The sequence below is a fragment of the Natator depressus genome, chromosome 14 (assembly GCF_965152275.1).
Source record: "Natator depressus isolate rNatDep1 chromosome 14, rNatDep2.hap1, whole genome shotgun sequence".
Classification (NCBI taxonomy): domain Eukaryota; kingdom Metazoa; phylum Chordata; order Testudines; family Cheloniidae; genus Natator; species Natator depressus.
Genome location: NC_134247.1, coordinates 22539517 through 22566792, shown reverse-complemented (window position 1 = coordinate 22566792; position 27276 = coordinate 22539517). Strand labels below are relative to the sequence as shown.

General features: G+C 40.3%; 1 protein-coding gene across 2 annotated transcripts in view; it reads right to left on the bottom strand.

Annotated features, from left to right (window-relative positions):
• STX8 (syntaxin 8) overlaps positions 1-27276 on the bottom strand; it is a 355548-nt gene that overhangs the window by 215657 nt on the left and 112615 nt on the right. For both annotated transcript variants that reach the window (XM_074972030.1, XM_074972029.1), the window contains exon 7: positions 23665-23766. In XM_074972030.1, coding sequence (XP_074828131.1) covers positions 23665-23766 — 102 coding nt within the window. The remainder of the gene's footprint in view (positions 1-23664; positions 23767-27276) is intronic.

Here is a 27276-nt window from a genome sequence, read left to right as displayed (position 1 = left end):
TCTTCTGCCAGGTGCTCATACACCGGGGTACAGCTTCCAGGCAACAGAGGGTAGATTGGGTCCCCTAAAGTTACAGCAGGCACAGACACCCCACTGATAGTCATATTATTTGGAAGGAATAACATCCCTTCTTCTCCAAACAGGTAAAGTCCAGATTTACTGAACACCCTGGAGTCAGCACCCTGCTGGTGCATCCTAAGTTAGCGTTCATGCATCTGCCTTTATGGTCAGCCAAGGCCTGCATAATGATCAAGCAGAATCCTTTCTGGTTGACATATTGATGTGCCCCTTGTGGTGGGCAAACAATGGCCCTGTATGCCATGACGGCCACATTCTCTCAAAGCCAGTTGTTATTTTGGGAATATTAGCAATGTCCACCGCGCATGGCTAACCCACAGCAAAAATCACCTCACAAATCTCCATCACTACTGCACCAACAATTGACTTGCCAAATGGTTAGCCACTGACCTGTAGCGGTCTGGCAATAGCAACCTGCTTCTGGACTGATATGGCCTCCTTTATCTAGGTGTCCTGGTGCTGGAGTGTGAGGCACTTGCCCCAGCCAACTCCAAGGTGGTGGCCTTCCTCATGAGGAAATTCTGGAGGCAATGCTGGTCATCCCAGATCTGCATAACAATATAGTCCCACCTCTCAGTGCTTGTGGTCCTGTGCCGTAACCACCCATCAGCACAGGGCAGAGGTCCACCCCACCTCTAGTCCTACCCCCAGCTGCGGCTCCTGCCTCAGCCCCCTTAACCTCCCCTTGGAGCTGCGACCTCGCTCCCGGCCCCAGCGGGGAGGGGACTGGGGTAAGAAAAAGAGTGCAACCCTCGAAAGTTTGGGGGCCCACTGGCATAGGGGGAATCCACAGCGACAGCAACCTGCATCAGCTGGTTCCACTCTGCAACGTCAGCATCTAGCCGGCATAATCTCCTTGCCAAGAACTGCTACCTCCACCTTCTGAGGACTGCAAGCTGCTGCCAAAATGCTTTCCATTGCATCCTGCTGCATTAACAGTGCAGCCACAAGTAGGAACAGTTCGTCACCCTGTGCTTATCCATGCTCTGGCAGAGGCTGGAGTGGACAGAAGTGAGGTGCATGCAGAGCTGGAAGTGCTTCAGGTTGCTGTGCTGAAGGACTAAGAATACTTCTGCACAGGATCTTGGGAAAAACAGAAAAGATGTCCCACAATGCACCACAAAACAATTCATAGAGTAGCTCAAATCCTAGAACATACCACCAGAAATCCTTTCACAAGGTTACTGCAGTAGACACATGGGTATGACTCGAGTGTGGCCATGCAGTTGGCTGCTCGCAGGTGGGTTTAGCTATCCCAAATGCCCTACCCAGGTAAACTCTGCAGTGAAGAAATAGCTGCAGTCTGTGCCTCAGTTCCCCATCTATATACTGGGGGTGACAGAACTACCCTACCACACAGCGGGGTTGTGAGGATAACTACATTAAAGATTGTGAGACACGGCCATACTATAGTAATGGAGGCCATAAAAACACCTAAAGATGGTTGAAAAGATCATTAGCTCCCTATGGCCAGCAGCCTAGAGCACTAAAGTTTTCCTTACATCCTGCAGGAAATGACTTATCTGAGATACTACACATCTCCCATCAAGCTATCAATAAGTTCCATTACTCACAGCTCCCTACGTTCCATGGAAATATAGACGTTCTGACTTTAAGGCCAGAAGGGATCATCTAGTCTGGCCTCCTGAATAACACAGACCATGGTACCTCACCCACCCACTCTAGCAACAGGCCCATAACCTCTGGCTGCGTTACTGACATCCTCAAATCTTGTTTTAAAGACTTCAGGTTACAGAAAATCCACTATTTACTCTAGCTCAAACCAGCAAGTGGCCCGTGGCCCATGCTGCAAAGGAATGCAAAAAGAACCCAGTCTCTCTGATGATCTGACCTGGGTGGAAATTCCTTCCTAAGCCTAAATATAGTGATCAGTTATACCTTGAGTATGTGGGTGAGACCCAGCAGCTAGACACATGAGAGAGAATTCTCTATAGTAACTCAGCCCTCCTGTGCTAGTGTCCCATCTTTGGAAGTTGGCAATATCTGCTAATTGCAGTTATGGATGGGACACACACCACTGGAGGCAACTACACCATACCATCCCCTCCATAAACCTATCACGCTCAGTCTTCAAGCCACTTAGGTTTTTTTTTCCCCCCACTCCACAACTCCCCTTGGAAGGCTGTTCCAGAACTTCATTCCTCTGATGGCTAGAAACCCTTATTTAATTTCAAGCCTAAACTTGTTGATGGCCAGTTTATATCTATTTGTTCTTGTGCCAGCATTGGCCCTTAACTTAACTCTTCTCCCTCCATGGCATTTCTTTCTCTGATGTATTTATACAGAGCAATCATTTCTCTCCTCAGCCTTCACTGTGTTAGGCTAAACAAGCCAACCTCTCATAGATTCACAGATATTAAGCTCAGAAAGGCAGGTTCTCCATTCCTCTGATCATCCTAGTAGCCCTCATACCTTGGTTCTCAGGTTTCTAGTTCTCTTAGCCTGCCTGTGATGAGTTGTTTCTGAGCCTGATGGGTCCCCTGAGGTCATTATCTATAAGTCCTAAGAGTCCAGCCAATCTACAAGCAAAGGTCTAACCACCTGACCTCAGGACAGATATATAGGCTCTAGGGCTGTCGAATGATTAAAAAAATTAAATCACTATTAACTGCAGTTTTAATGGCAGTACCATTTTAAATTTATTATAAGTATTTTTGGATGTTTTTATACATTTTCAAATATACCGATTTCAATTACAATGCAGAATACGAAGTGTGGAGTGCTCACTTTATATTACTATTTTTGATTACAAATATTTGCACTGTAAAAAAGTCAAAAGATGTACAATGTACAAGTCGAAGCATAAAGGGGCATCTGAAAGTTTAGCACAACTGGCATGTAAATACCTTGCAACACCGGCTACAACAGTGCCATGTGAAAACTTGTTCTCACTTTCAGGTGGTGTTATAAATAAGAAGCAGGCAGTATTATCTCCCATAAATGTAAACAAACTTATTTGTCTTAGCAATTGGCTGAACAAGAAGTAGGCATGAGTGGACTTGTAGGCTCTGAAGTTTTACATTGTTTTGTTTTTGAGTGCAGTTATGTAAAAAAAATTCTAATTTGTAAGTTGTGCTTTCACGATAAAGAGATTGCACTGCAGTACTTGTATGAGGAGAATTGAAAAATACGATTTCTTTTTTTTAATCTGATTCGCCTTTAACTTATACTCCACGGACTAAAATGGAGCTAATCCCGATTGCATTCAGCGTAAGTGAGAAGAAAATCAGATCCAAGTACAAATGCACCTGAACCCCGTGGATGCATACTCGGTGCGGCTAGCTCATGTCTTTGCTGCCTTTGCCCAGGCTAGTGCAGCTACACTACTATTTTTAGCATGCTAACTCACACAAGAGCTAGCATGATTATTTCTAGGCAAGCTGGGAATCAGACCCCTAGCTCACAATGTAGACATAGCCTAACTTGTTCTGTGGACGCTGGTACAGTGCACCTTAAGGAACTTTTAGTGAACTGTAGTCACACTTTGGTTTGCTGCTGTGCACACTAACACACCATGTAGACGAGACCTAAGAGAAGCAAATGTGGAACCAAGAGACGAGAGAAGAAATTATAGCCTGTAAGAACCATAACTAAAATGAAGAATATAATAGTAAGATGAAAATTTACCAAGGTCCTGGGGACCAGACTCCCTATCAATATACACCAAAAAGGTAGGATGCAGGGACAGAGTGAGAATCCATCCAGCTCTGCACTTCAATCCTATTTCTTTCATAATCAAACCTCAGGTTTCCTCCAATGATACATATTGGTGATTAATTTTAACTAAACATTTATCAAACTCAAAAACCTATCTGAACATAATGCCTATACACACAGCTTGAAAAGATCCAAAAGCAAGCAGCAGAAAAACATAGAAGAGTTAGTTATCTTCCTCTTAGATCTTTGGTATCATAATAATCAGGAAAAATCATTTTAGATTCTATTTTTTCCACCAGCAGGTATTACTAAAATTTTCTACATTGCTTAAAAGCTGATATTTATTAGGTGTTATTAAAAGAAAAAAATTAATGAAAGATTGAGGTAGAGAAGTTCAGCACACAGGCAACAGCAATTTCAAATGTTAATGTTCATATACAGTGTTTTTTCTTCTCTACATATGCCAGTTTATGTAATTAAAGATCTGACAAAAAATATTCAGGATGAATCGTATAGTACAGTTAATATTTCTGTAAGAACCCAACATTTAGAATTTCCTGACTTTTAAGTCCTTAATTTTTCACTTTGAAGTGGAATTAAAATTAATTTTTTCATTTAATGTTAAGGAACGTTTCACTGCTAATGGCCTTTACAGGTACTATGGTTCTGATATGGTTCTTAGTGTAAGCACTTCAGCAGGACTGCAACACTTGCTCATTGTTCCAGAGCAGTCTACTATTAAGGTGTCCAAAGAGCCATAATGAAAAAATTTCTATGTTCTTGGATTCATAAGCGGTGGAGCACAAAGAGACCTGCATGGGCTGGAAACCATATGGCATTTATAAATTCTCACGGTTCACAGAGAACTGATGAGGCCAAAAGTCTCTCCAGTCCTGGCAGTTTGACCTTGACCTTTTTGATGAAAAAGTAGAATAATATAAAATTAACATGGCACACATTAAATGGATTAAAAACTGGCAAACTGATAGTCCTCAAAATGTAATTGCACATGAAGAAACGTCATAGAGCGGGTGTATTTCCAGTGGGGTCCCACAGGGATTGGCTCTTGGCACTACACTATTTAACACCTTTATCAATGACTTGGAAGAAAACATAAGATCACCACTGAAAATTTGCGGATGACAAAAAAAATGGAGGGAGTAGTAAATAATGACGAGCACAGGTCACTGATATTGAGCCATCTGGATAGCTTGGTAAAACCAGGTGCATGCAAACAATACGCATTTTAATATGGCTAAATGTAACTGTACATCTAGGAACAAAGAATGGAGGCCATACTTACAGAATGGGGACTCTACCCTGTAAGCAGGGACTCTGAAAAAGATTTGGGGGTCGTGGTGAACAATCAGGTGTGACTCTGTGGCCAAAAGAACTAATGCAATCATTGGATGTATAAACAGAGGAATTTTGAGTAGGAGTAGAGAGATTATTTTACTTCTGTATTTGGCGATGATCCAACTGCTGCTGGAATCCTGTGTCCAGTTCTGGTGTGCGCAATTCAAGAAGGATGTTGATAAATTGGAGAGGGTTCAGAGAAGAGCCACGAGAATGATTAAAGAATTAGAAAACATGCCTTATAGTGACAGACTCAAGGAGCTCGATCTATTTAGCTTAACAAAGAGAAGGTTAAGTGGTGACTTGATTACAGTCTGGAAGTATCGACATGGGGACAAATGTTTAATAATGGCCTCTTCAATCTAACAGGGAAAAGGTATAATGTGATCTAATGGCTGGAAGTTGATGCTAGACAAATATGGATTGGAAATAAGGCATACTTTTCAACAGTGAGAGTAATTAACAATTGGAACTTACTATAGGTCACTCACAGGGGATTCTCCTTACCTGACCATTTTAAAATCAAGATTGGATGTTTTTCTAAAAGTTCTGCTCTAGGAATTGTTTTGGGGAAGTTCTATATGACTTGGGTTATACAAGAGGCCAAATTAGATGATCACAATGGTCCCTTGTTGTGTTGGAATCTATGAAGTGGGTGGTTTTCTCTGATCCTGTGGAGCTTGTAAGGTGAATGAATAAAAGATGCTGCTTAAGTTTGTGCCCCTTATGATGAAGCAAGATATTTTACAGAAGATTTGCCTTTCATCCTTTACATGCAGTCACAGAGACAGATGGAAGTGGCAATGTGGCATCACAAAGACTCAGTCTAAGAATTAACCAAATTCCCTGCTATGCAAATGCATGGGGGTGTCCGCAGGCAGGCAGACAGGTGAATAGGTGGGGGTGAGGCGAAAGACAGAATCTTCACATAGATGTGACAATCATACCTCTGACCTGTCTCTCATTTCAAATCTAAATTCACCTTCGTGTTCTCATTTAATTATACTTTATATCAGGAACACTGAATTAAACTGTGATTACAGATAAATGTTTTCTATGCTAATGACATCATTTCCATAACAACCTGGGGCTGAACTAATCAAACCTCAGCCCTCCCTGAAAAACTACCCAAAACAGCACTGTTTGCGAGTAGTCCTCTCCATCCACCACATCACCACTTCTTGACTGCCTCCACTGGGTGATCTCTGTTACTTGCCAAATCAAATTCAAACTTCTTGTTTTCACCTACCACACCCTATGCAATCACTCCTCAGTCTCTCCTCACCATGTCTCATCTCTCATTATGACGCGCTACTCTATGCACTCCTCAAGTCTTTTGCCTCAAAGCTGTTCTCTGATTGCTGGCTTGGTACCTTCTCTTATGCTGCCCCTTCAATCAGAAGTCATCTTACTTCTGGTCCTTGTCCACGAAGCATCCATTTTGTTTCCTCCTTCAAACCCCTATTTGAAATTCACCTCTTCAAGCAATTCTGCCACTTGCTGCTCATCTTCAGAAACACCCCCATCTCCCTGTCCTGCACTGGTACACGGGGTCTTGCCTTGTGTAACGTGGATTGCAAATCTCAAAGGAAGGGAGCACGACTACCTATGTTTGTCAAGCTCCATGTAAGTTTACAGCATGACATGCATTATTAATCATTTCACATTTTCTGGGCTAGCAACCTATAATTTGTTCCTCATTTTGGGTTGTGGTTGTAGACAGGGCCCACATTTGTGCCTCAGAAGATTGAGAGGGATGATTTACTATAGATGAGCTAATTACCTTCCATAATCATCTCTTCATCGGTGTTAGTCAAACTGGGTTTTTCTGAACTGACATTTTCAATAAAGATGCAAACCATGTCAGTATTGGTCCATTACAGCCAAGAGATGTGAAGACAGGAAATCATGTGAAGAGTTTCAATATTTATCGGGAATTGGTCTCAGCTTGCTAGAGAAAGCGTCACAAATTATTATTCCACCGGCTTTGAAATAAGCCACTTACTTTAACGTTAGCAAGATTAGATTCTTTTAGGTGATGTTCAAGATTACTATATTAGTTAGTTATTCAAGTCATTTCTCTAAAAGCTAATAATCTAATAACCCCATGAATTTTGAAGGCTAGTATTCCTCCCTCTATAAAACACAGACATTAGTTTCTTAAGGAACAGTGTTTGCCCTTTTGGTTTAACCTCCAACCCACCATTAAGACTGATGAACAAAACCTCTTCTACCCCCCACTAATTGTTTTGTTTACCCATATACATCGGCTATAAAGGCTGGGTAGTTTTGGGTCCCGTAGGAACTTTCAGACAATTGCTCTAGCATTCTGTTGGGGGATGTGGGTTTACTTTTATAAACAGAGGTTGACCTCTGGCAATGCCAAGCTTGCATTTGCTACTGTCTTCAGTTTGGCAACACAACACAAAAGCAGCGTGCATGTATACACTTTCCAGGCTGAGCCAGCTATTCAGAGTGGGCTGGAGCTTCACACGTAATGGGCCCCCTAGAGACAAAGCCTGAAAGTTTCTTAATTAAGTCTAAGTGAAAGACAGCCTAAAAGCATCCCGCTTACATCTTCAGAGTACCTTCACTCTGGACTTCAAACACACAGAGTACAATGCCCATCAGACCAAAGCATTAATAGCCAGTTGACAATTTTTCTCTTTTAAATATAGAATGCCTTGCCTTCTGTGCAGCCTTTTCAGCCTGCTCGCATTTTCTCTGCAATTTTAGACATGTCTCTGGTTTATAAAACAGGAAACAAAGGGACTTCTTGTGTGTCAGCAGCCCTCCACAGGGTCTGCGTTTCATTCCACCCTTCTCCAAAGCCGGGCAATGTCTGGAGAGCTCTTTAGCCGTTTTTGGCTCATTAACATTTCCATGAGGGATCAAAGAATATATTTAAAAAATATCTAAGTATAAGTACAATTCCTGCTAGGGAACCAGAACATATTAAAAAACCTGTTCAGATTCCTTTCCCTGACCTGCTTCATTATTATTAGATAACTGTCTCTTCATGAAACCAGGTTTTATTTCCATTGAGCTGCCATTCTATAAATCCTGTGACAGTCTCAATAAATCCATTCCACTCAACCCCCGCCCCCCCGCAACATTTTCTGAGCTTCCCTGTGATAACGCTCCTTGCAAACAGAACCTAATTACTGCCTGGCAGTAAGTCACCAGGAGTAGGAATTGCTTTAATTTTTCCCCCTTTTAGCAGCTGCTCAGGGTAGGCTGAGAGGTGGCTGTGATAATGAAGCTGGGGTGAATACTAAAGAAGCACTGAGGCATAACATCCTGCAGAGAAAAATATAGTATTTTCTCCTTGTTGGAAGCAAATCAAGGAGCTTTACGTGTCAAAAAGGGAGCTTTTTACCGTATATTTGCATTCCCAAACCAGAGGAATTCCTATGCACCTGACCATCTTATAAAAACTTCACCTTAAAATGTTGAAAGTGCTAAACACACCCTCCCCCTGCTTCTCCTCCTCCACAGCAATTCTTTGCTTTCTCATTAGAAATGCCCAGCAACATTCACTAGACAAAGACACTGCAAACAAAGTGCATGGAGAAGGCGGGAAAAAAAAAATCGAAAGAAGAAAGAAGTGCAGAGGAATTCTTCGTTCACTGATCTGTAGAATACATTAATACCCTAAACTGTTGGCACAGCCTAAAATACTCAGGAGGCTAACAATGCAAGCAATGACTCTGAGTCTGGGATCTTCAAATAAACCACCTCTGCTGTCATGGCCACCGGGAAAGAGAATAACAGCGATATTAGCTGACCTTCATTTTGTTGTTACTCTGGACCTGAGTGCTAGACCCCTGTTTGCCTGTTACTAGGATTTCTTAGCTGAAAAATGTAAGCATTTCCTAGACGATACCAGAGCCAGTTTATTAGGTAAATAAACCAGGCCCTAAGCAGTCGCTTCTGCTTGATAATGAGAAAGACAAGAAACTGATCTCCCCCCACATCCTCCACCACCTAAAATAAAAACCCATCCATGCTCTTAACTAACACTGCATGCACATTTTTAAACAGACAGTTAATGAACAGGTGAAGGGCATTTCTACCTAGCCAGCTCATGGGCAAGACCATGTGTTCAGCAAACTACAATACAGACACTGCCTACCATTTTTACCGCCTATGTCATATAAACTTGTCCATCCAAGGAAGTGGAAAATCATCATTAAAAGACTAACATTATTTCAAACATTTTTCTGAAGAGGGCGTGTAGGGGGAAATAGGGGTTTTTTGAAGTGATCATCCATAAAGGGGCTGTTAAAAAAAAAAAAAAAAAAGTATAAAGTGTGTTTCCCAGAATCATAGAAATGCAGGAGCAGAAGGGATCTTGCGAGATCATGAAGCCCAACCCCACGCACTGAGGCAGAACAACATACACATCATACATATAGACAGAGCACCAGGACTGGCAGCTGTGCCGCCCAGCTGGAGCCAGCCCCACTGCCGCACAATCTAGAGCACCGGGGCAGGCCGGCGGCTCTCGCAGCCGCGCTGGCCAGCAGGAGCTCGCAGCCCCACCGCCCAGAGCGCGGGCAGCACAGTGAGCTGAGGCTGTGGGGGAGAGGGGACAGCAGGGAAAGGGTCAGGGGCTAGCCTCCCTGGCCAGGAGCTCAAGGGCCAGGCAGGAGGGTACCGCAGGTCAGATGTGGCCCGTGGGCCGCAGTTTGCCCACCTCTGCTCTACTTCCTTACCACCACCTTCCAGCTAAGAAGGGCTGGAGGCATCTGCCTTGAAAAGAACACAAGGTGCTCAGTCCTCTGAGGGACAGAGAATGCGGCCTCCACGACTCTCCTGTCTACTGCAGGCTGAGGAGCAAAGGACTGAAGCAGCGTTTCAAAATCCTATCACAACATTAAAAAAATTACTTTTGTACAAATAGTTAATCAGGACTTTTTTAAAGCAATTCAAAGTCATGACATGGAAGCCATGATAAAAAAAACCCAAACAAAGCCACCAACCATGCTATGAAAGAATGGGCACAATCAAGTTAGTCTCTGACTCTGATAACCTACCGATTAACATGTTTCAGCATTATTTCTGGAAATACAAATTGGTGATTTAATTCTGAGATGTATCCTAGGAAACAAAACTGTAAGCAACTACCCCTGAATATTTCAGACAATTCCAAGTTTTCCTTTTTATATTCAAATATAACTAATTACTTGGCCATTTGGGATGATGGATGGCTTGGGTGAGGTAGGTGCTTAGCATCTCAGCTTAGGCTGATTGTACCAGTTTAGTGGTATGTGGGCTGCCAACAGCTGCTCTAAATCTGCTAGGTGCAAACAAGCACTGGTGAAGTTCAGTCTATTTGAACAGCTGCATATGTAAATGTAATTAACTAGGTGTCTATTAGAGAGACAAGGTGAGTGAAGTAATATCTTTTATTGCACCAATTTCTGTCTATTGCCTGTTTTTTTCCTCACCCACCCTTTACTCTCATACACATACTGTGCGCCACCCTCCCTCCTTCACAAGAGAAAAATCTGACCACTTGTTGCTCACTAAATGGGCCTAACCTTTATTAGATCTTATAGAGTGTGTGATTTATACCTTTACAGATGAGTCCCAGAGACTCCATTCTCCAGACCCCCATCATTCTTTTATGTCCTTAAAATATGGGATTTTGCTATCTAAGTTTAGTCATCCTGTGAATTATTTAGGTTTTCGGCTGAAGTATTTCCATTAGGGCTGTCAAGCGATTAAAAAAAATTAATCGTAATTAATCGCGCTGTTAAACAGTAGAATACTATTTATATAAATTTTTGTGGATGTTTTCCACATTTTCAATTATATTGATTTTAATTACAACACAGAATACAAAGTGTACAGTGCTCACTTTATATTTATTTTTATTATAAATATTTGCACTGTAAAAAATAGGAAATAGTATTTTTGAATTCACTTAATACAAGTACTGTAGTGCAATCTCTTTATCATGGAAGTTGAACTTACAAATGTAGAATTATGTATACAAAAATAACTGCATTCAAAAATAAAACACAATGTAAAACGTTAGAGCTTACAAGTCCACACAGTCCTACTTCTTGGTCAGCTAATCGCTCAAACAAGTTTGTTTACATTTGCAGGAGACAATGCTGCCCGATTCTTATTTACATTGCCACCTGAAAGTGAGAACAGACGTTTGCATGGCACTGTTGTAGCCAGCATTGCAAGATATTTATGTGCCAGATACGCTAAAGATTCATATGTCCCTTCATGCTTCAACCACCATTACAGAGGACATGCATCCATTCTGATGATGGGTTCTGCTTGATAGCGGTCCAAAGCAGTTCAGACCAACGCATATTAATTTTCATCATCTGAGTCAGATGCCACCAGCAGAAGGTTGATTTTCTTTTTTGATGGTTCGGGTTCTGTACTTTTCTCATCGGACTGTTGCTCTTTTAAGACTTCTGAAAGCATGCTCCACACCCCGTCCTAATCAGATTTCGGAAGGCACTTCAGATGCTTAAACCTTGGGTTGAGTGCTGTACCTGTCTTTAGAAATCTCACATTGATACCTTCTTGTGTTTTGTCAAATCTGCAGTGAAAGTGTTTTTAAAACGAACAACATGCTGGGTCACCATCCGAGACTGCTATAACGTGAAATATATGGCAGAATGTGGGTAAAACACAGAGCAGGAGACATACAATTCTCCCCTAAGGACTTCAGTCACAAATTTAATTAACGCATTATTTTTTTAACAAGCATCATCAGCATGGAAGCATGCCCTCTGGAATGGTGGCCAAAGCATGAAGGGGCATACGAATGTTTAACATATCTGGCACATAAATACCTTGCAATGCTGGCTACAGAAGTGCCATGCGAATGTCTGTTCTCACTTTCAGGTGACAAGCGGGCAGCCTTATCTCCCGTAAATGTAAACAAACTTGTTTCTTAGCGACTGGCTGAACAAGATGTAGGACTGAGTGGACTTGTACGCTCTGAAGTTTTACATTGTTTTGTTTTTGGGTGCAGTTATGTAACAAAAAAATTCTACATTTTTAAGTTGTGCTTTCATGATAAAGAGATTGCACTATGGTACTTGTATGAGGTGAACTGAAAAATACTATTTCTTTTATAATTTTTACAGTACAAATATTGGTAATATAATAATATAAAGTGAGCACTGTATACTTTGTATTCTGTGTTGTAATTGAAACCAGTATATTTGAAAATGTAGAAAAAACATCCAAAAGGGTTAATAAATTTCAGTTGGTATTCTACTGTTTAACAGTGCTATTAAAACTGATTAATCAAAATTAATTTTTGTAATTGAGATTAATTTTTTGAGTTAATCGTGTGAGTTAACTGCAATTAATCAACAGCTCTAATTTCCATATTTGAATTTCCAACCAAAAAAAGGAAATTTTACCCAGGAAGAAAGCCCATTTTCCAACCAGCTCTATTCATAACTAACTGTTCTACAAACTGTATCTAGTAACCCATTCACATTGCTCCTGTCACTGCTAGGGTAGTGCATTGCATGCATTACTCTGTTTTTTTTATTTATATATTTATGTATGTTAAACACTTTGTTTCTGTATAGTTCTCTGCATTCCAATTCATTATTCTGATTGTGATCCAGTGTACCTGTTTCTCCATCAGATACTTTTGAATCAGATTACCTGAATGAATTTCACACATTACTCCAAATTAAGGGTACGTCTATACTACCCGCCGGATCGGCGAGTTGTGATTGATCTATCAGGGATCAATTTATCGCGTCTAGTGTAGACGCAATAAATCAATCCCCGATCGCTCTGCCGACAACTTCAGAACTCCACCATGGTGAAAGGCGGAAGCGGAGTCGATGGGGCAGCGGCCGTGAGGACGCGAAGTAAGTGATTCTAAGTCGATCTAAGATACATCGACTTCAGCTATGCTATTCTCGTAGCTGAAGTTGCGTATCTTAGATCGATCCCCCCTCCCACACACACACACACAGTGTAGACCAGGCCTTAGTCTCATCAGTCACTGATGCTGCACTAGAATATTCTCCTCTGACTTGAATTCAATGCCTTTATTTATAAACCCAGAACTCGTTGCTTCAGCTGTTTCCTAGGATTGTGCCAAAGGTTTGAGAGCCATCCACTCTTGTCCCTAGATCCTACTACAGATTTACATTTTGCAGCTGCTAATGTATAGGTTTGAAAATGTATAGTAGAACCTCAGAGTTACGAATACCTTGGGAACAGAGGTTGTTTGTAACGCAAATATTCATATTTCTGAACAAACCATTATGGTTGTTCTTTCAAAAGTTGATAATTGAACATTGACTTATTACAGCTTTGAAAGTCACTATGCCAAAGAAAAATGCTGCGTTCCCTTCTTTCCCCCCCCCCACAGTTTATCTTTAACACAGTACTATACTGCATTTGCTTTTTTTCTTTTTTCACCTCTGCTGCTGCCTGATTGTGTACTTCCAGTTCCAAACTCGGTGTGTAGTTGACCTCATAACTCTGGTGTTTAACTCTGAGATTCTACTGTATTGTGTTTTGAAATCTGTGCCTTGCCTCATTACCTTACATTTTTTCGCACTGAACAGCACAATCCACTCATCCCGTTTGTTTTTGTTTATTTTTTAGTTATCCAAAAGATTAGAGGGGAAAATGTTGTTCTCCTTTTCTCCCCAGTATACTGTCTCCCTTTGGCAGCATTGTTCCCGTCACTGTTTCACATTGCACCTGTACAGCAAGTAGCAGATGAGTTTCCCCTCATGCATGCATGGGTCTTTTCTTCTTCCCTGCTGTGAAAGCATTTAAAGCGTGGTGTAAAGACCCAGAAATTGGCAGGGAGGACAACCAGAGAGGTGTGGTACGTGGAAATACTTTTAACCCAGACTTTAAACTAACTTAATTCTAAACCCCTTTCCTTAGCTTTTCTTCTGGTCTGACCCGAGTGATCCCCTTCATTGTTTCTTCTTCCAACCCTTGGAACATGTGTTTCTGACTCTTGAATCAATTCTCTGTCCTCCTTTGTGAATGCTGTGACAAATCATTCATGTCAATTTGCTACAACAGGTACCTTTCCTGTACCTCCAGCTCCCCATTCCATGCTGCACTTTTAGATGAACCTGCTGCTGTCATTTTAGACTGTAAGCTCCTTTGGGCAGGGACTGCCTTTTTATCATGTGTGTGTAAAGCAGTGGGCCCCTGCTCCTTGAGTGGGGCCTCTAGACATTACTGCAATATAAATGAATAGTGTCCAAACATCTTAACAGTGCACCCTACAGAAACAGATGCTTACCTGCCTGCCTGCACCATAGTATCTGAGCACCTCATAATCTTTAACATATGCATCCTCACACACCTCTGTGAGGCAGGGCATCATCCGATGAAGTGAGCTGTAGCTCACGAAAGCTTATGCTCAAATAAATTTGTTAGTCTCTAAGGTGCCACAAGTACTCCTTTTCTTTTTGTATAAAGACAATATACAGCAAAAGACAAGAAAGCTAAAACAAACCAAACCTCCATTCACGTTGCAGCTTACTTGCCTTTTGTTATATTTTGTACACCAGAGGAACAAACCCGAGTAACTGCCATAGGTATCTGATTGTGAGTATGCCCTTGTGTGTAAAAATGGCATAAACCAGGTTCTTCTAATTCATCACTGCATCAAATACAATGCTGCAGTCTTTTAGCTTCATTGCAGTAGAAGTTCAGATTCCTTGATTATGAGAAATGATTAACACGGTATTGCTATATGGAATACACCGATTTTAACATTAGTGCTAAGCAGCAGGAAAGTGGAGGCTCCGATTTCCCTGTCCCACACCATCCTGTTGAGGGAGCAGTGCTGCTGGTCCAATTTGCACTTTGTACACAATACACTTCTTTTGTTTGTACCATTCTGTCTCAGTTGTTCACACGAAACACCTTTCTGGACAGCATTTCTTAAAAATGGAAGAAACTCAAGAGGAAAAAAACACACAGAGAAACATACAACTTGGCAGGCCAAGAAAACTAATCACTTTCAAGCATGGACAGGTGACTCAGAACCAATGCAGCTTTCGGGAAGAATATTGGTGTAACCTTTCTGAGAAACAGACTGCAGGAAAGGTTGATTTAATGTCACACTAGACCGCCACTGCTCTAAAAATAAATAAATAAATTGATGGAGACTTGCTCATCTAAACACACAATGTACGTCAGAGGAACAAACCTGAGTAACTGTCATCCATAATTTATAAAGCAAATTAAGTTCATGGCAAAAATAACTATTACTGAGAACAGAGGGATCGTAGAGTCTGGCAGGAAAAGGCCACAGTCTGCATGAATCATTACTTTCTAGAGGAAACCTTATATAATCCAGGCTACTCTATTTTAAAATAATTGAAGCCTCCTGAAAACTAAAAACAAACTAGCAAGTTTGGCAAAAACGCTGCATTAAAATTCAAATTCATTGGTGATTGGTTAAGATAAAAAGGAAGCCTGTTCCCAACTTACTCTACAGTAGCTTGAGTCTTAGTTTCAACTTCTTCAGAAACCTTTATCAAAAGATAAGTGAAATGAACACTAGACACACATCTAACTGGGTCCATCAACGAACGAGTTCCTAGAGAAAGGCTATTAGATTGCAACGCCACCTTGTGGAACAGGAGAAAAACTAAAAGTGAAACAAACCCTGACTGATTAGATCTAATTTTACCGTGGTAGAAAAATTGCCAAGGGCACAACTGGTATGTAAATTCATTCATAGTTGCTTCCTATTTTCTTGGAAGTTCAGAGTGGTCCTGAGTAACAATGGCAAAGACAGGCTCCTCCCCAGACTACTGTTAAGAATGAGACGATATAACCATGATGTCAGAAATATAAAACTTGCTCCTCTCTTTGCACTTTCTTTCACTGCGAAGAAGCCATCCCATTGCTTGCTGCCTCCTTAAGAAATATGCCTTTTCTCCTTAATCCTACTCCAAGAGCCTGCTATAGGAGACCACCCAAGGAGTGTCCTCTGAATGAGAAATGGTATAGGATCACATGGATGCCAATCCCCTCCCATCTTTTGTTTAGAAGACTTCATCCCGTTAGGGCACTTGTCTATGACCTCGGTCAGAACTAGAGTCTAACCTTGAGTTCTACTGAAAAGAGAACAAAAAAAAAAAAAATAAAAAAAAAAAAAATGAAAAAACCCAGAAAAACCAGACCATTAATCCGCTTTGTTATTCAGTGGACGCATTTTAGAACAGTACAAGTATTCTTTTTTTTTTCCAAATTCAGTATTTAACTTTATCTATACATGTGAAACTGAACAGCAGACCTCTATGCTAGCATTCATAAGACCTTATTATTTGGTGCCTGTATTTTTACATCAGGGTCTTTGATACAAAATTAATCTGTTCCATTATTGTTCTCAAATCTCCAGTTTGAGATTGTTTGAAGCATCTCAACTTGAATTTTACCCTTAATATTTTTAAAGCCATATTTCAGGTTTTTTTCTTAGAGCCAAAATTGGTATGATAAATTGTGTATGTACTTTATTGTGCCTATAAAATCAAATATATAAACATCATGATTTGTGACTGCTTTTGAGTTCTGAATACAAAGAAACAGTGACACAATTTAGCACATTCTCCTTTGAAAACCTGACCACAAAATATTATGTAATAATTCTATTATAAAAGCACATATTTTGCACTAAGCCATTCCTGTGTCGTCCAACTTGCTAAGGATCAATAGTATATTTCTTACGCTGCTTTTTTACTTACTTGATCAATGGTTTATGTGAGCATGATGGTAAAAGCTGAATGACAACACAACTGCTAACATTTCATTAGTGGAAAGTGTCATCAGCTATCCTCCGTTGGCATACACTTATATGGAAATGAAATAGAGCCAAGCAGCATACAAACATCATCTGCTTGTGGAAGACAGAGGATTGTCAACAATAATTTCAGTAGAAACAGCACCCTGACCAAGGGCTCAATCATGCGCCCACTGAAATCAATGGGAGATTTGTCACTGACTTCAATATGGCGGTCACTCGGCCTCCAAGGGGATGCACTCAAAATGACAATAGGTCATAATTTGTTGGAATCTAGGCTGGGATTGTCATAAGCACTCAGCAGTGGCCTAATTCTGCCCCCACTGAAGTCAAAGTGAGTTTTACCACTGACCTCACTAGGATTAAACACTGCCAAATTAAATGTAAAAAAGTAATAAGAAAAGCCAAAAAGGGAGTTTGAAGAACAGCTAGCCAAAAAATCGAAAGGTAATAAAATGTTTTTTAAGTATATCAGAAGCAGGAAGCCTGCTAAACAACCAGTAGGGCCCCTGGACGATCGAGATACAAAAGGAGCACTTAAAGACGATAAAGTCATCCCGGAGAAACTAAATGAATTCTTTGCTTCAGTCTTCATGGCTGAGGATGTTAGGGAGATTCCAAAACCTGAGCCGTCTTTTGTAGGTGACAAATTGAGGAATTGTCACAGATTGAAGTGACACTAGAGGACGTTTTGGAATTAATTGAGAAACTTAACAGTAACAAGTCACCGGGACCAGATGGCATTCACCCAAGAGTTCTGAAAGAACTCAAATGTGAAATTGCAGAACTATTAACTATGGTTTGCATCCTGTCCTTTAAATCAGCTACTGTACCCAATGACTGGAAGATGGCTAATATAATGCCAATATTTAAGAAGGGCTCTAGAGGTGATCCTGGCAATTACAGACCGGGAAGTCTAACGTCAGTACTGGGCAAATTAGTTGAAACGATAGTAAAAAGAATAAAATTGTCAGACACATAGAAGAACATAAATTGTTGTGCAAAAGTTAACATGGTTTCTGTAAAAGGAGATCATGTCTTACTAATCTATTAGAGTTCTTTGAGGGGGTCAACAAACATGTGGACAAGGGGGATCCAGTGGACATAGTGTACCTAGATTTCCAGAAAGATTTCTAGGTCCCTCACCAAAGGCTTTTACGTAAATTAAGTTGTCATGGGATAAGAGGGAAGATCCTTTCATGGATTGAGAACTGGTTAAAAGACAGGGAACAAAGGGTACGAATAAATGGTAAATTTTCAGAATGGAGAGGGGTAACTAGTGGTGTTCCCCAAGGGTCAATCCTAGGACCAGTCCTATTCAACTTATTCATAAATGATCTGGAAAAAGGGGTAAACAGTGAGATGGCAAAGTTTGCAGATGATACTAAACTGCTCAAGATAGTTAAGACCGGAGCAGACTGTGAAGAACTTCAAAAAGATCTCACAAAACTAAGTGATTGGGCAACAAAATGGCAAATGAAATTTAACGTGGATAAATGTAAAGTAATGCACACTGGAAAAAATAACCCCAACTATACATACAACATGATGGGAGCTAATTTAGTGACAACTAATCAGGAGAAAGATCTTGGAGTCATCGTGGATAGTTCTCCGAAGACGTCCACGCAGTGTGCAGCGGCAGTCAAAAAAGCAAACGGTATGTTAGGAATCATTAAAAAAGGGATAGAGAATAAGACGGAGAATATCTTATTGCCCTTCTATAAATCCATGGTACGCCCACATCTTGAATACCGCGTACAGATGTAGTCCCCTCATTTCAAAAAAGATATACTGGCATTAGAAAAGGTTCAGAAAAGGGCAACTAAAATGATTAGGGGTCTAGAACAGGTCCCATATGAGGAGAGATTAAAGAGGCTAGGACTTTTCAGCTTGGAAAAGAGGAGACTAAGGATGGATATGATAGAGGTATATAAAATCATGAGTGGTGTGGAGAAAGTGAATAAGGAAAAGTTATTTACTTGTTCCCATAAGATAAGAACTAGGGGCCACCAAATGAAATTAATGGGTAGCAGGTTTAAAACAAATAAAAGGAACAACTTCTTCACTCAGTGCACAGTCAACCTGTGGAACTCCTTGCCTGAGGAGGTTGTGAAGGCAAGGACTATAACAAGGGTTAAAAGAGAACTGGATAAATTCATGAAGGTTAAGTCCATTAATGGCTATTAGCCAGGATGGGTAAGGAATGTTGTCCCTAGCCTCTGTTTGTCAGAGAGTGGAGATGGATGGCAGGAGAGAGATCACTAGATCATTACCTGTTAGGTTCACTCCCTCTGGCACACCTGGCATTGGTCACGGTCGGTAGACAGGATACTGGGCTGGATGGACCTGTGGTCTGACCCGGTATGGCCATTCTTATGTTCTTATTATATTCAGACCAATGTGGAGCGTTTTTGAGAATTCCACTTGAGGTGTTAATAAAACCCCAATTGCAAGGCAAATAAAATAAAAACCCTAATTCTTCTATCTCAATTGTACATAACCAATGAGACAGTAAAAATAAAGTCGCAGCTCTTTGCAACAACCCCCATCAACAGATCTCTTCATTTAAAACCAGTTTTCTCTCAATACATAGACAAGACTAGCGCATAAATCCCACCACTTGATGGGAGACAAAGTCCATTAAGGAACCTGAAATTCTGTTCACAGAAATAGGACAGCCACAGAAACATTGAGTGTGTGTGTGAACTTCACGTAACGTTCTGACTGCATCAGGGATTCTCTGGTTTATTACTACATTGGCTGCTAACGTTCTTCGATAATACGAATATTGCTGATGCCGTGTCAAACACACTAATATATTATATTATGCTCTTAAATTATTCCTCTGCTGAAGTCAGAATCCTCTGCAAGGACAGTTGTCAGAAAAAGACATTATGATTTCAAATGAGGCACAACACACAGGAAGAGATAAGAACTGGAATAACAAAGATACTGTTTTCATGCAAATATGTTAAGGATTAAAAAACCAGGGTGTGGGAGAGCCAGCCAGAGAGAAAGAAAGAGATCACAATTATTTTTTGGTAAATCCAAAGTAACACTACTGAAAGCCAATGGGTTAGTCTGCATTTAAACCAATGTCACTGAGATCAGAATTGGGCCCCATACTTCTAAAACTGATTTGCAAAGTTACCTGTGAGGTGTCAGCTCTTTAGAAAAGCTCATGTTCATCTGCGAGCTTTTTCTGACTTTAGAGAGACACAGTGGGTGAAATAAGAGCTCTTCTTCAGCTCTAGGAAAAGTACTCAGAGCGTCACAGCTAAACACAAGGTTGAATGGATTGTTTAGTATGAGTACCTTTCCCAGACCCACAGAAGAGCTCTGTGAAGCTTGAAAGCTTGTCTCTCTCACCAACAGAAGTGGGTCCAATAAAAGATATTACCTCTCCCACCTTGCCTCTCTAATATCCTGGGACCGACATGGCTACAACACTGAAAACATTTTCTGACTTTAAATCTTTTTTGTGCTGGGCATGCTTGGCAGTGGGGGAGAATGATTGAGAAATGCTAACAGTAACATGTTAGAACTACAGTAGAACCTCAGAGTTACGAACACCAGAGTTACTGACCGGTCAACCACACACACCATTTGGAACCAGAAGTAACAATCAGGCAGCAGCAGAGACCCCCAAAAACAAACAAACCCCTCCCACCCCCAATATAGTACTGTGTTAAATGTAAACGACTAAAAAAATAAAGGGAGAGTTTAAAAAAGGATTTGACAAGGCAAGGAAACTTGTTTTATTTAAATTAAGAACGTTAAAAAGCAACATTTTTCTTCTGCATAGTAAAGTTTCAAAGCTATATTAAGTCACTGTTCAGTTGTAAACTTTTGAAAGAACCATGATAACATTTTGTTCCAAGTTACAAACATTTCAGAGTTCCAAACAACCTCCATTCCCGAGGTGTTTGTAATTCTGAGGTTCTACTGTATGTACTGTCTAGCACAGTTATTACAAGATAACCGAATGATCAGACAGCCAAAGAGTAACTAGCTATTTGAGGCCAGTCTATTGTTTATGTATGCACAAATTGTTATGCAAACACAGGAAGACCCACTGGGGTAGATTCAAAAGGGCAGTATTGCAGCAGGCAGACCTCCTCACCCAAAGAATTTTTTTCCCAATGCTGACAGGGTAAGAGGGTAGTCTGTGGATCCTCCTAATTTCCCTGTTTTACAGCTTCATACTCTCAAAACCTGTATCACAGTCGCTACCTTAAATTGTTGGGGAGGGATTAATTATCTTGCAACATTGTCTGGATACTATATTTATATTAAGAAACTTTCAGAAAGGGGGAAAATATATCTAAGAGCTGAGAAATTATTAGACACATTAGATATTGTTTGATAGCATTCCATAAGCAGTCATTTTCACTATTTCCCCTGAATTGTCATTTAGCTTGGCAGTTTCCTACGGTTATACAGAACATTGATTTTCAAGCTTTTTTCATTTGTGGACCACTAACAAATTTCGAATGGAGGTGTGAATCCATTTGGAAATCTTAGACATAATCTGCAGACCCCGGGTTGAAAACCACTGGTATAGAAAATAAATGTAAAACCACAGAAATTGGCAGGATTCAGGAGCAAATATATCAGATACTACTTTAAGTTTAATTTTGTTTAGCCTGCCTAGATTTTGACTTTCAAACATACAAAAAAATTACAAAATAAAAATGTCAGTCATATCTATGATTCTTTCCACAGCTGATAATTTTTGGGTTAGGTGGACGAGTATTCCCCTGCCAAACTAATCTGTAGTTGGCATCTGAGCTTCACTTAAACAGATTAAAAACAAGCAGTTCAATTTAATTCACAGATTCATAAACTTAAAGCCAGAAGAGACCATTATGATCATCCAGCTTAACCACTTTCATACACAGGCCTTACAAATGCATCAAGTGATTTCTGTATCAAACCGATAACTTCTGACTGAGCTAGAGCATAATATCTCATAGAAAAAAACATCCAACAAAACTCATCACATCCTTAGGTAAACTGTTCCAATGGTAATTACCCTCTATTAAAAATTATGCCTTAATCTGATCTAAATTTGTACAGCCAGTGGATTTTTGCCTGCTAGATTAAAGAACCTTCTATCAACAAAAAACATCTTTTCTTCATATAGGCACTTATTGACTAATCAAGTGTCCTCCTAGCCCTCTTCTCACTGTTAAGCCACATAAATTGAACTCTTTTAGTGTCTCACTATAAGGTAGGAAAAAAACCAAGGAGTACTTATGGTACCTTAAAGACTAACACATTTATTTGGGCATAAGCTTTCGTGGGCTAAAACCCACTTCATCGGATGCATGCAGTGGAAAATACGGTAGGAAGATATATATACACAGAGAACATGAAAAAATGGGTGTTGCCATACCAACTGTAATGAGACCAATTAATTAAGGTGGGCTATTATCAGCAGGAGAAGAAAAACTTTAAGCAAAGTAAAAACTATTTCCCCATGCTAATTTCCCCCCCCCTACTCACACCTTCTCACTCCCCCCTACTCACACCTTCTCACTTTCCCCCCTACTCACACCTTGTCCACTGTTTGAAATGGGCCATCCTGATTATCACTACATAGGTTTGTTTTTTATTCTCCTGCTGATAATAGCCCACCTTAATTAATTGGTCTCGTTACAGTTGGTATGGCAACACCCATTTTTTCATGTTCTCTGTATATATATATCTATCTTCCTACTGTATTTTCCACTCCGTGCAACTGATGAAGTGGGTTTTAGCCCACGAAAGCTTATTCCCAAATAAATTTGTTAGTCTCTAAGGTGTCATAAGTACGCCTCGTTTTTTTTGCTGATACAGACTAACACGGCTATCACTCTGAAACCTGTCACTACAAGGTAGGTTTTCTAGAGCTCAAAATCATTCTCATACTACTTTTCTGAACTCTCTCTAGGTTATCAACACCCTTTTGGAAGTTGTGGACAACAAAAATGAACACAGTAATCCAGTAATGGTCTCAACAATGCCATATTACCACTTCTATTTGACATTCATCCAAGGATCACACTTGTTCTCAGCCACCGCATGACACTGAAAGCTCATGTTCAGTTCATTTTCTGCCACGACATCCATGTCCTTTTCTCAGCTACAGCTTTCCAAAATACAGTCTCCCATCCGACTAATATGACGTAGATTCTTGGTTCTAGACGCACAGCCTTGCATTTAGTGGTATTAAAATACATGTTCAAGTGAGGCTCCCAGTTTATGATGCGATCCAGATCACTGTGTAGAACTGACCGGTCATTAGTTACCACTCCCCCAATTTGGTGTAAACTGAAAACTTCTCCAGCAATGATTTTATGTTTTGCAGAGCAATGATAAAGATACTGAATAGCACCAGATCAACAAATAATCCCTGTGGGACCCCACTAGAAATATCCCCTCCCAGCACTGAATGATGATTTGCCATTTACAGTTACTTTTTGAGATCAGTTATCCAATTTTCAATCAATTTAAAGTGTACTGCATTGATTTTGTATAGTGCTATTTTATAACCAGAAAATTATGTGGTAATTAGTCAGATACTTTAAGGGAGCCTAATTATATTATATCAACACTGTTACCTTTGTCAGCCACGTTTTAAATCTCATCAATTAACAATATCAAGAATTTTCTTGAGAGGGAAACCATAGCACATACAACTTTCTTGGCACCAGGGATAAATTTGTTCCTGTGAATTTAATATGAGTATAGAAGTAACACAAGCCATTTCCTACCACAGGAAGTTGACTTCTTGTCCACCATCTTCACATGCCGGGTTTGACTGCGCAGTTTGTCATCCGTATTTGCTACCAAATTGGTGAGGTCATCGATGATCTCTGGGGAAAAGGAGCAGCAAAACACAACAATTAATATCTGATGTTCTCTTGCATCACTTCCAAACAAACTAAATGTATACCCCCAAATCAAAAAAAACAGCAAGAGGACCAGAAACATGGCCCCATCATTAAACAGCAGACTAAAGGTGGTGGTTTGCGTAAAAAGGCATAATTTAGGAAATTGGGAGTCAAATTCTACTGAGGAACGTAGAAAGGAACACAAACCCTGGCAAGACAAGTGTACAAATATGATTAGGCAGGGCAAAATAGAATTTGAAGAGCAACTAGCAAAACACACAAACTAAACAGCAAAAATATTTTCAAGTATACCAGAAGCAGGAAGCCTGCCAAACACTCAGTGGGGCCACTGGACAATCAGGGTGCTAAAGGAGCACTCAAGGAAGACACGGCTATTGCAGAAAGGCCAAATGCATACTTTACGGCAGAGGATGTGAGGCAGATTCCCACAATGGAGCCATTCTTTTTTGGGTGATGAATTTGAGGAACTATCCCTGACTGAAGTGTCCACGGAGGAGGTATTGGAACTAGTTGATTAATTAAACAGTGATAAGTCACCAATACCAAATGGGATTCACCCAAGAATTCTGAAGGAACTCAGATATGAGATTGCAGAACTACTAACTGTGGTATGTAATCTGTTGCTTAAAGTAGCCTCTGTACCAGATGACTAGAGGATAGCTAATGTGACCCCAATTTTTAAAAAGGCTCCAAAGGTGTTCTGGCATTACAGGCTAGTAAGCCTAATTTCAGTACCAGGCAAATTGGTTGAAACTAAAAAGAACAGAATCATGCATCCGATGAAGTGAGCTGTAGCTCACGAAAGCTTATGCTCAAATAAATTGGTTAGTCTCTAAGGTGCCACAAGTACTCCTTTTCTTTTTGCGAATACAGACTAACACGGCTGTTACTCTGAAACCTATCATACATACAGATGACTATGATATGTTGGGAAAGAGTCAACACAGCTTTTGCGATATAAATCATGCCTGACCAATCTATTAGAATTCTTTGAGGGTGTCAAAACAACATGTTGATAAGGGTGATCCACTTAATACAGTGTACTTGAACTTTCAGAAAGCTTTAACAAAGTGCCACACCAAAGGCTCTTAAGCAAAGTAAGCAGTCATGGGATAAGAGGGAAGGTCCTCTCATGGACCAGTAATTGGTTAAGAGAGAGGAAACAAAGGGTAGGAATAATAAATGGTCTGTTTTCACAGTGGAGAGAGGTAAATAATGGGGTCCCCCAGGGGTCTGTATTGGGATCTGTGCTGTTCAACATATTCACAAATGATCTAGAAAAGGGGATAAACAGTGAGGTAGCAATGTTTGCAGACAATACTAAATTACTCAAGATAGTTAAGTCCAAAGCTCTTTGTGAAGAGTTGCAAAGGGATTTCAGAAAACTGGGTGACTGGGCAACAAAATGGCAGATGAAATTCAATGTTGACATGTGCAAAGTAATGCACATAGGAAAACATAATCCCAACTGTATACACAAAATGATGGGGTCTAAATTAGCTGTTACCACTCAAAGAAATCTCGGAGTCATCATGGAGTTCTCAGAAAACATCTGCTCAATGTACAGCAACAGTTGAAAAGCAAAGAGAATGTTAGGAACCATTAGGAAAAGGATAGATAATAAGACAGAAAATATCAGAATGCCACTATATAAACCCAAGGTATGCCCTCAACTTGAACACTGCATGCCATTCTGGTTGTCCCACCTCAAAAAAAGATATATTAGAATTGGAAAAGGTAGAGAGAAGGGCAACAAAAATGATTAGGGGATGGAACAGCCTCCACATGCAGAGAGATTAAAAAGACTGGTACTGTACAGATTAGAAAAGAGACAACTGAGAGGGATATGATAGAGGTCTATAAAATCACAAATGGTGTGGAGAAAGTGAATAAGGAAACGTTATTTATCCCTTCACATAAAAGTACCAAGGGTCACACGATGAAATTAAATAGCCAGGAGGTTTTAAAACAAACATAAGTACGTATTTCTTCACGCAATGCACAGTCAACCTGTGGAACTCGTTGCCAGGGGATGTTGTGAAGGCCAAAAGTATTAATGGTTCAAAAAAGAATTAGATAATTTCATAGAGGATAGGTTCATCAATGGCCATTAGCCAAAATCGTCAGGGATGTAACTTCATGCTCTGGGTGTCCCTAAACCTCTGACTGCCAGAAGCTGGGACTGTACAACAGGGGATGGATCATTCGATAAATTGCCCTGTTCTATTTAATTTCCTCTGAAGCATCTGGCTCTGCCCAGTCAGGAGACAGGATATTAGACTACATGGACCACTGGTCTGACCCAGCTTGGCTGTTCCTATACATTCTTATGTAAGAGGCTCACAATTGCAATTTCTGTAAATGTTTCTGCAAGCACTAGTTCCATTGCAGTGATTGCAGCAGGACAAAATTAAAGTTTCACATTGTTTCAATACACTGCAATGTACAAATGGTAATTCCACTTATAGCCAAGCTGTTTGGTGGTGGAAGAAACAAAACAAAAACAACACACTGATTAACTGGAAGAGGGCTCTCCTGCACATACTTTTTAACAGAGGGACAACGAAATTCCAGGCCAAGCCTTGCCCATTCCCATGCACTCATTGGATGTATCCTTGTCCTAAAAACCAAACTATGTGAAAAGCCTGGGTTGAGATTTCCAAAAGAGGGTGCCAAAACTTACACACACCCAATTTTGAAGATCTAGGCATACGGTACAAAGCTATTCTCACAGACCTTAAAGAAGACCACTTTGCCATTTAAAATTTCCTCAGAATTCATCCTGCCAACTAGAAATAGAATTCAGATCACTTTCTTAATGGTCAGCACCTCTAGATTTTGTTTAGAAATGTACGCACATTACTTATTTCTGGATGTGTGAATCCTCTACATTTCAACTGATTTCCACCATGCAGTTAGGAATGAGTTTCATGTGACAAATGAATGAAATCAAGGAGCACAAATTAGCAGAGGGACAGCAGCCAGAAACTGCATAAGGTTTCAGCACATCTTCCTCTGATTACACTTCTCGCACTTTCCCTGCTATTGATCAAGGTCTTAATAAATTCAATTCAGTATCTTTTCATATAAGTTCTGGGCTCACTGGAGTGCCAACTGGCAGGTGGTGACTTATGAAGTCATTTGTGCACAAAAGGATCCTAGTATTGCATTTCTCAGTTACAGCGCTAATGAAACTTCAAGACTTAATTGACTTAGAAAAAAAAGACAAAAGAAAGAAGAGCACAATTGAATTATGTTACATCTGTGATACTGAAATATGTTAATATCCTGCTAATTTTTTAATGCATATAATACCCTGTTTACACACTGACTGAGGGTTAAACAGCGCAATTACCAAATGCAGTGTGAGACCTTTATTGCTTTGACTGTATTATGGTAAGCTATTTTAAACCAGAGATTTCCCAAGTTCCTCTCTGCTCTGTACACAAGTGGTGACACACAAATAACCCA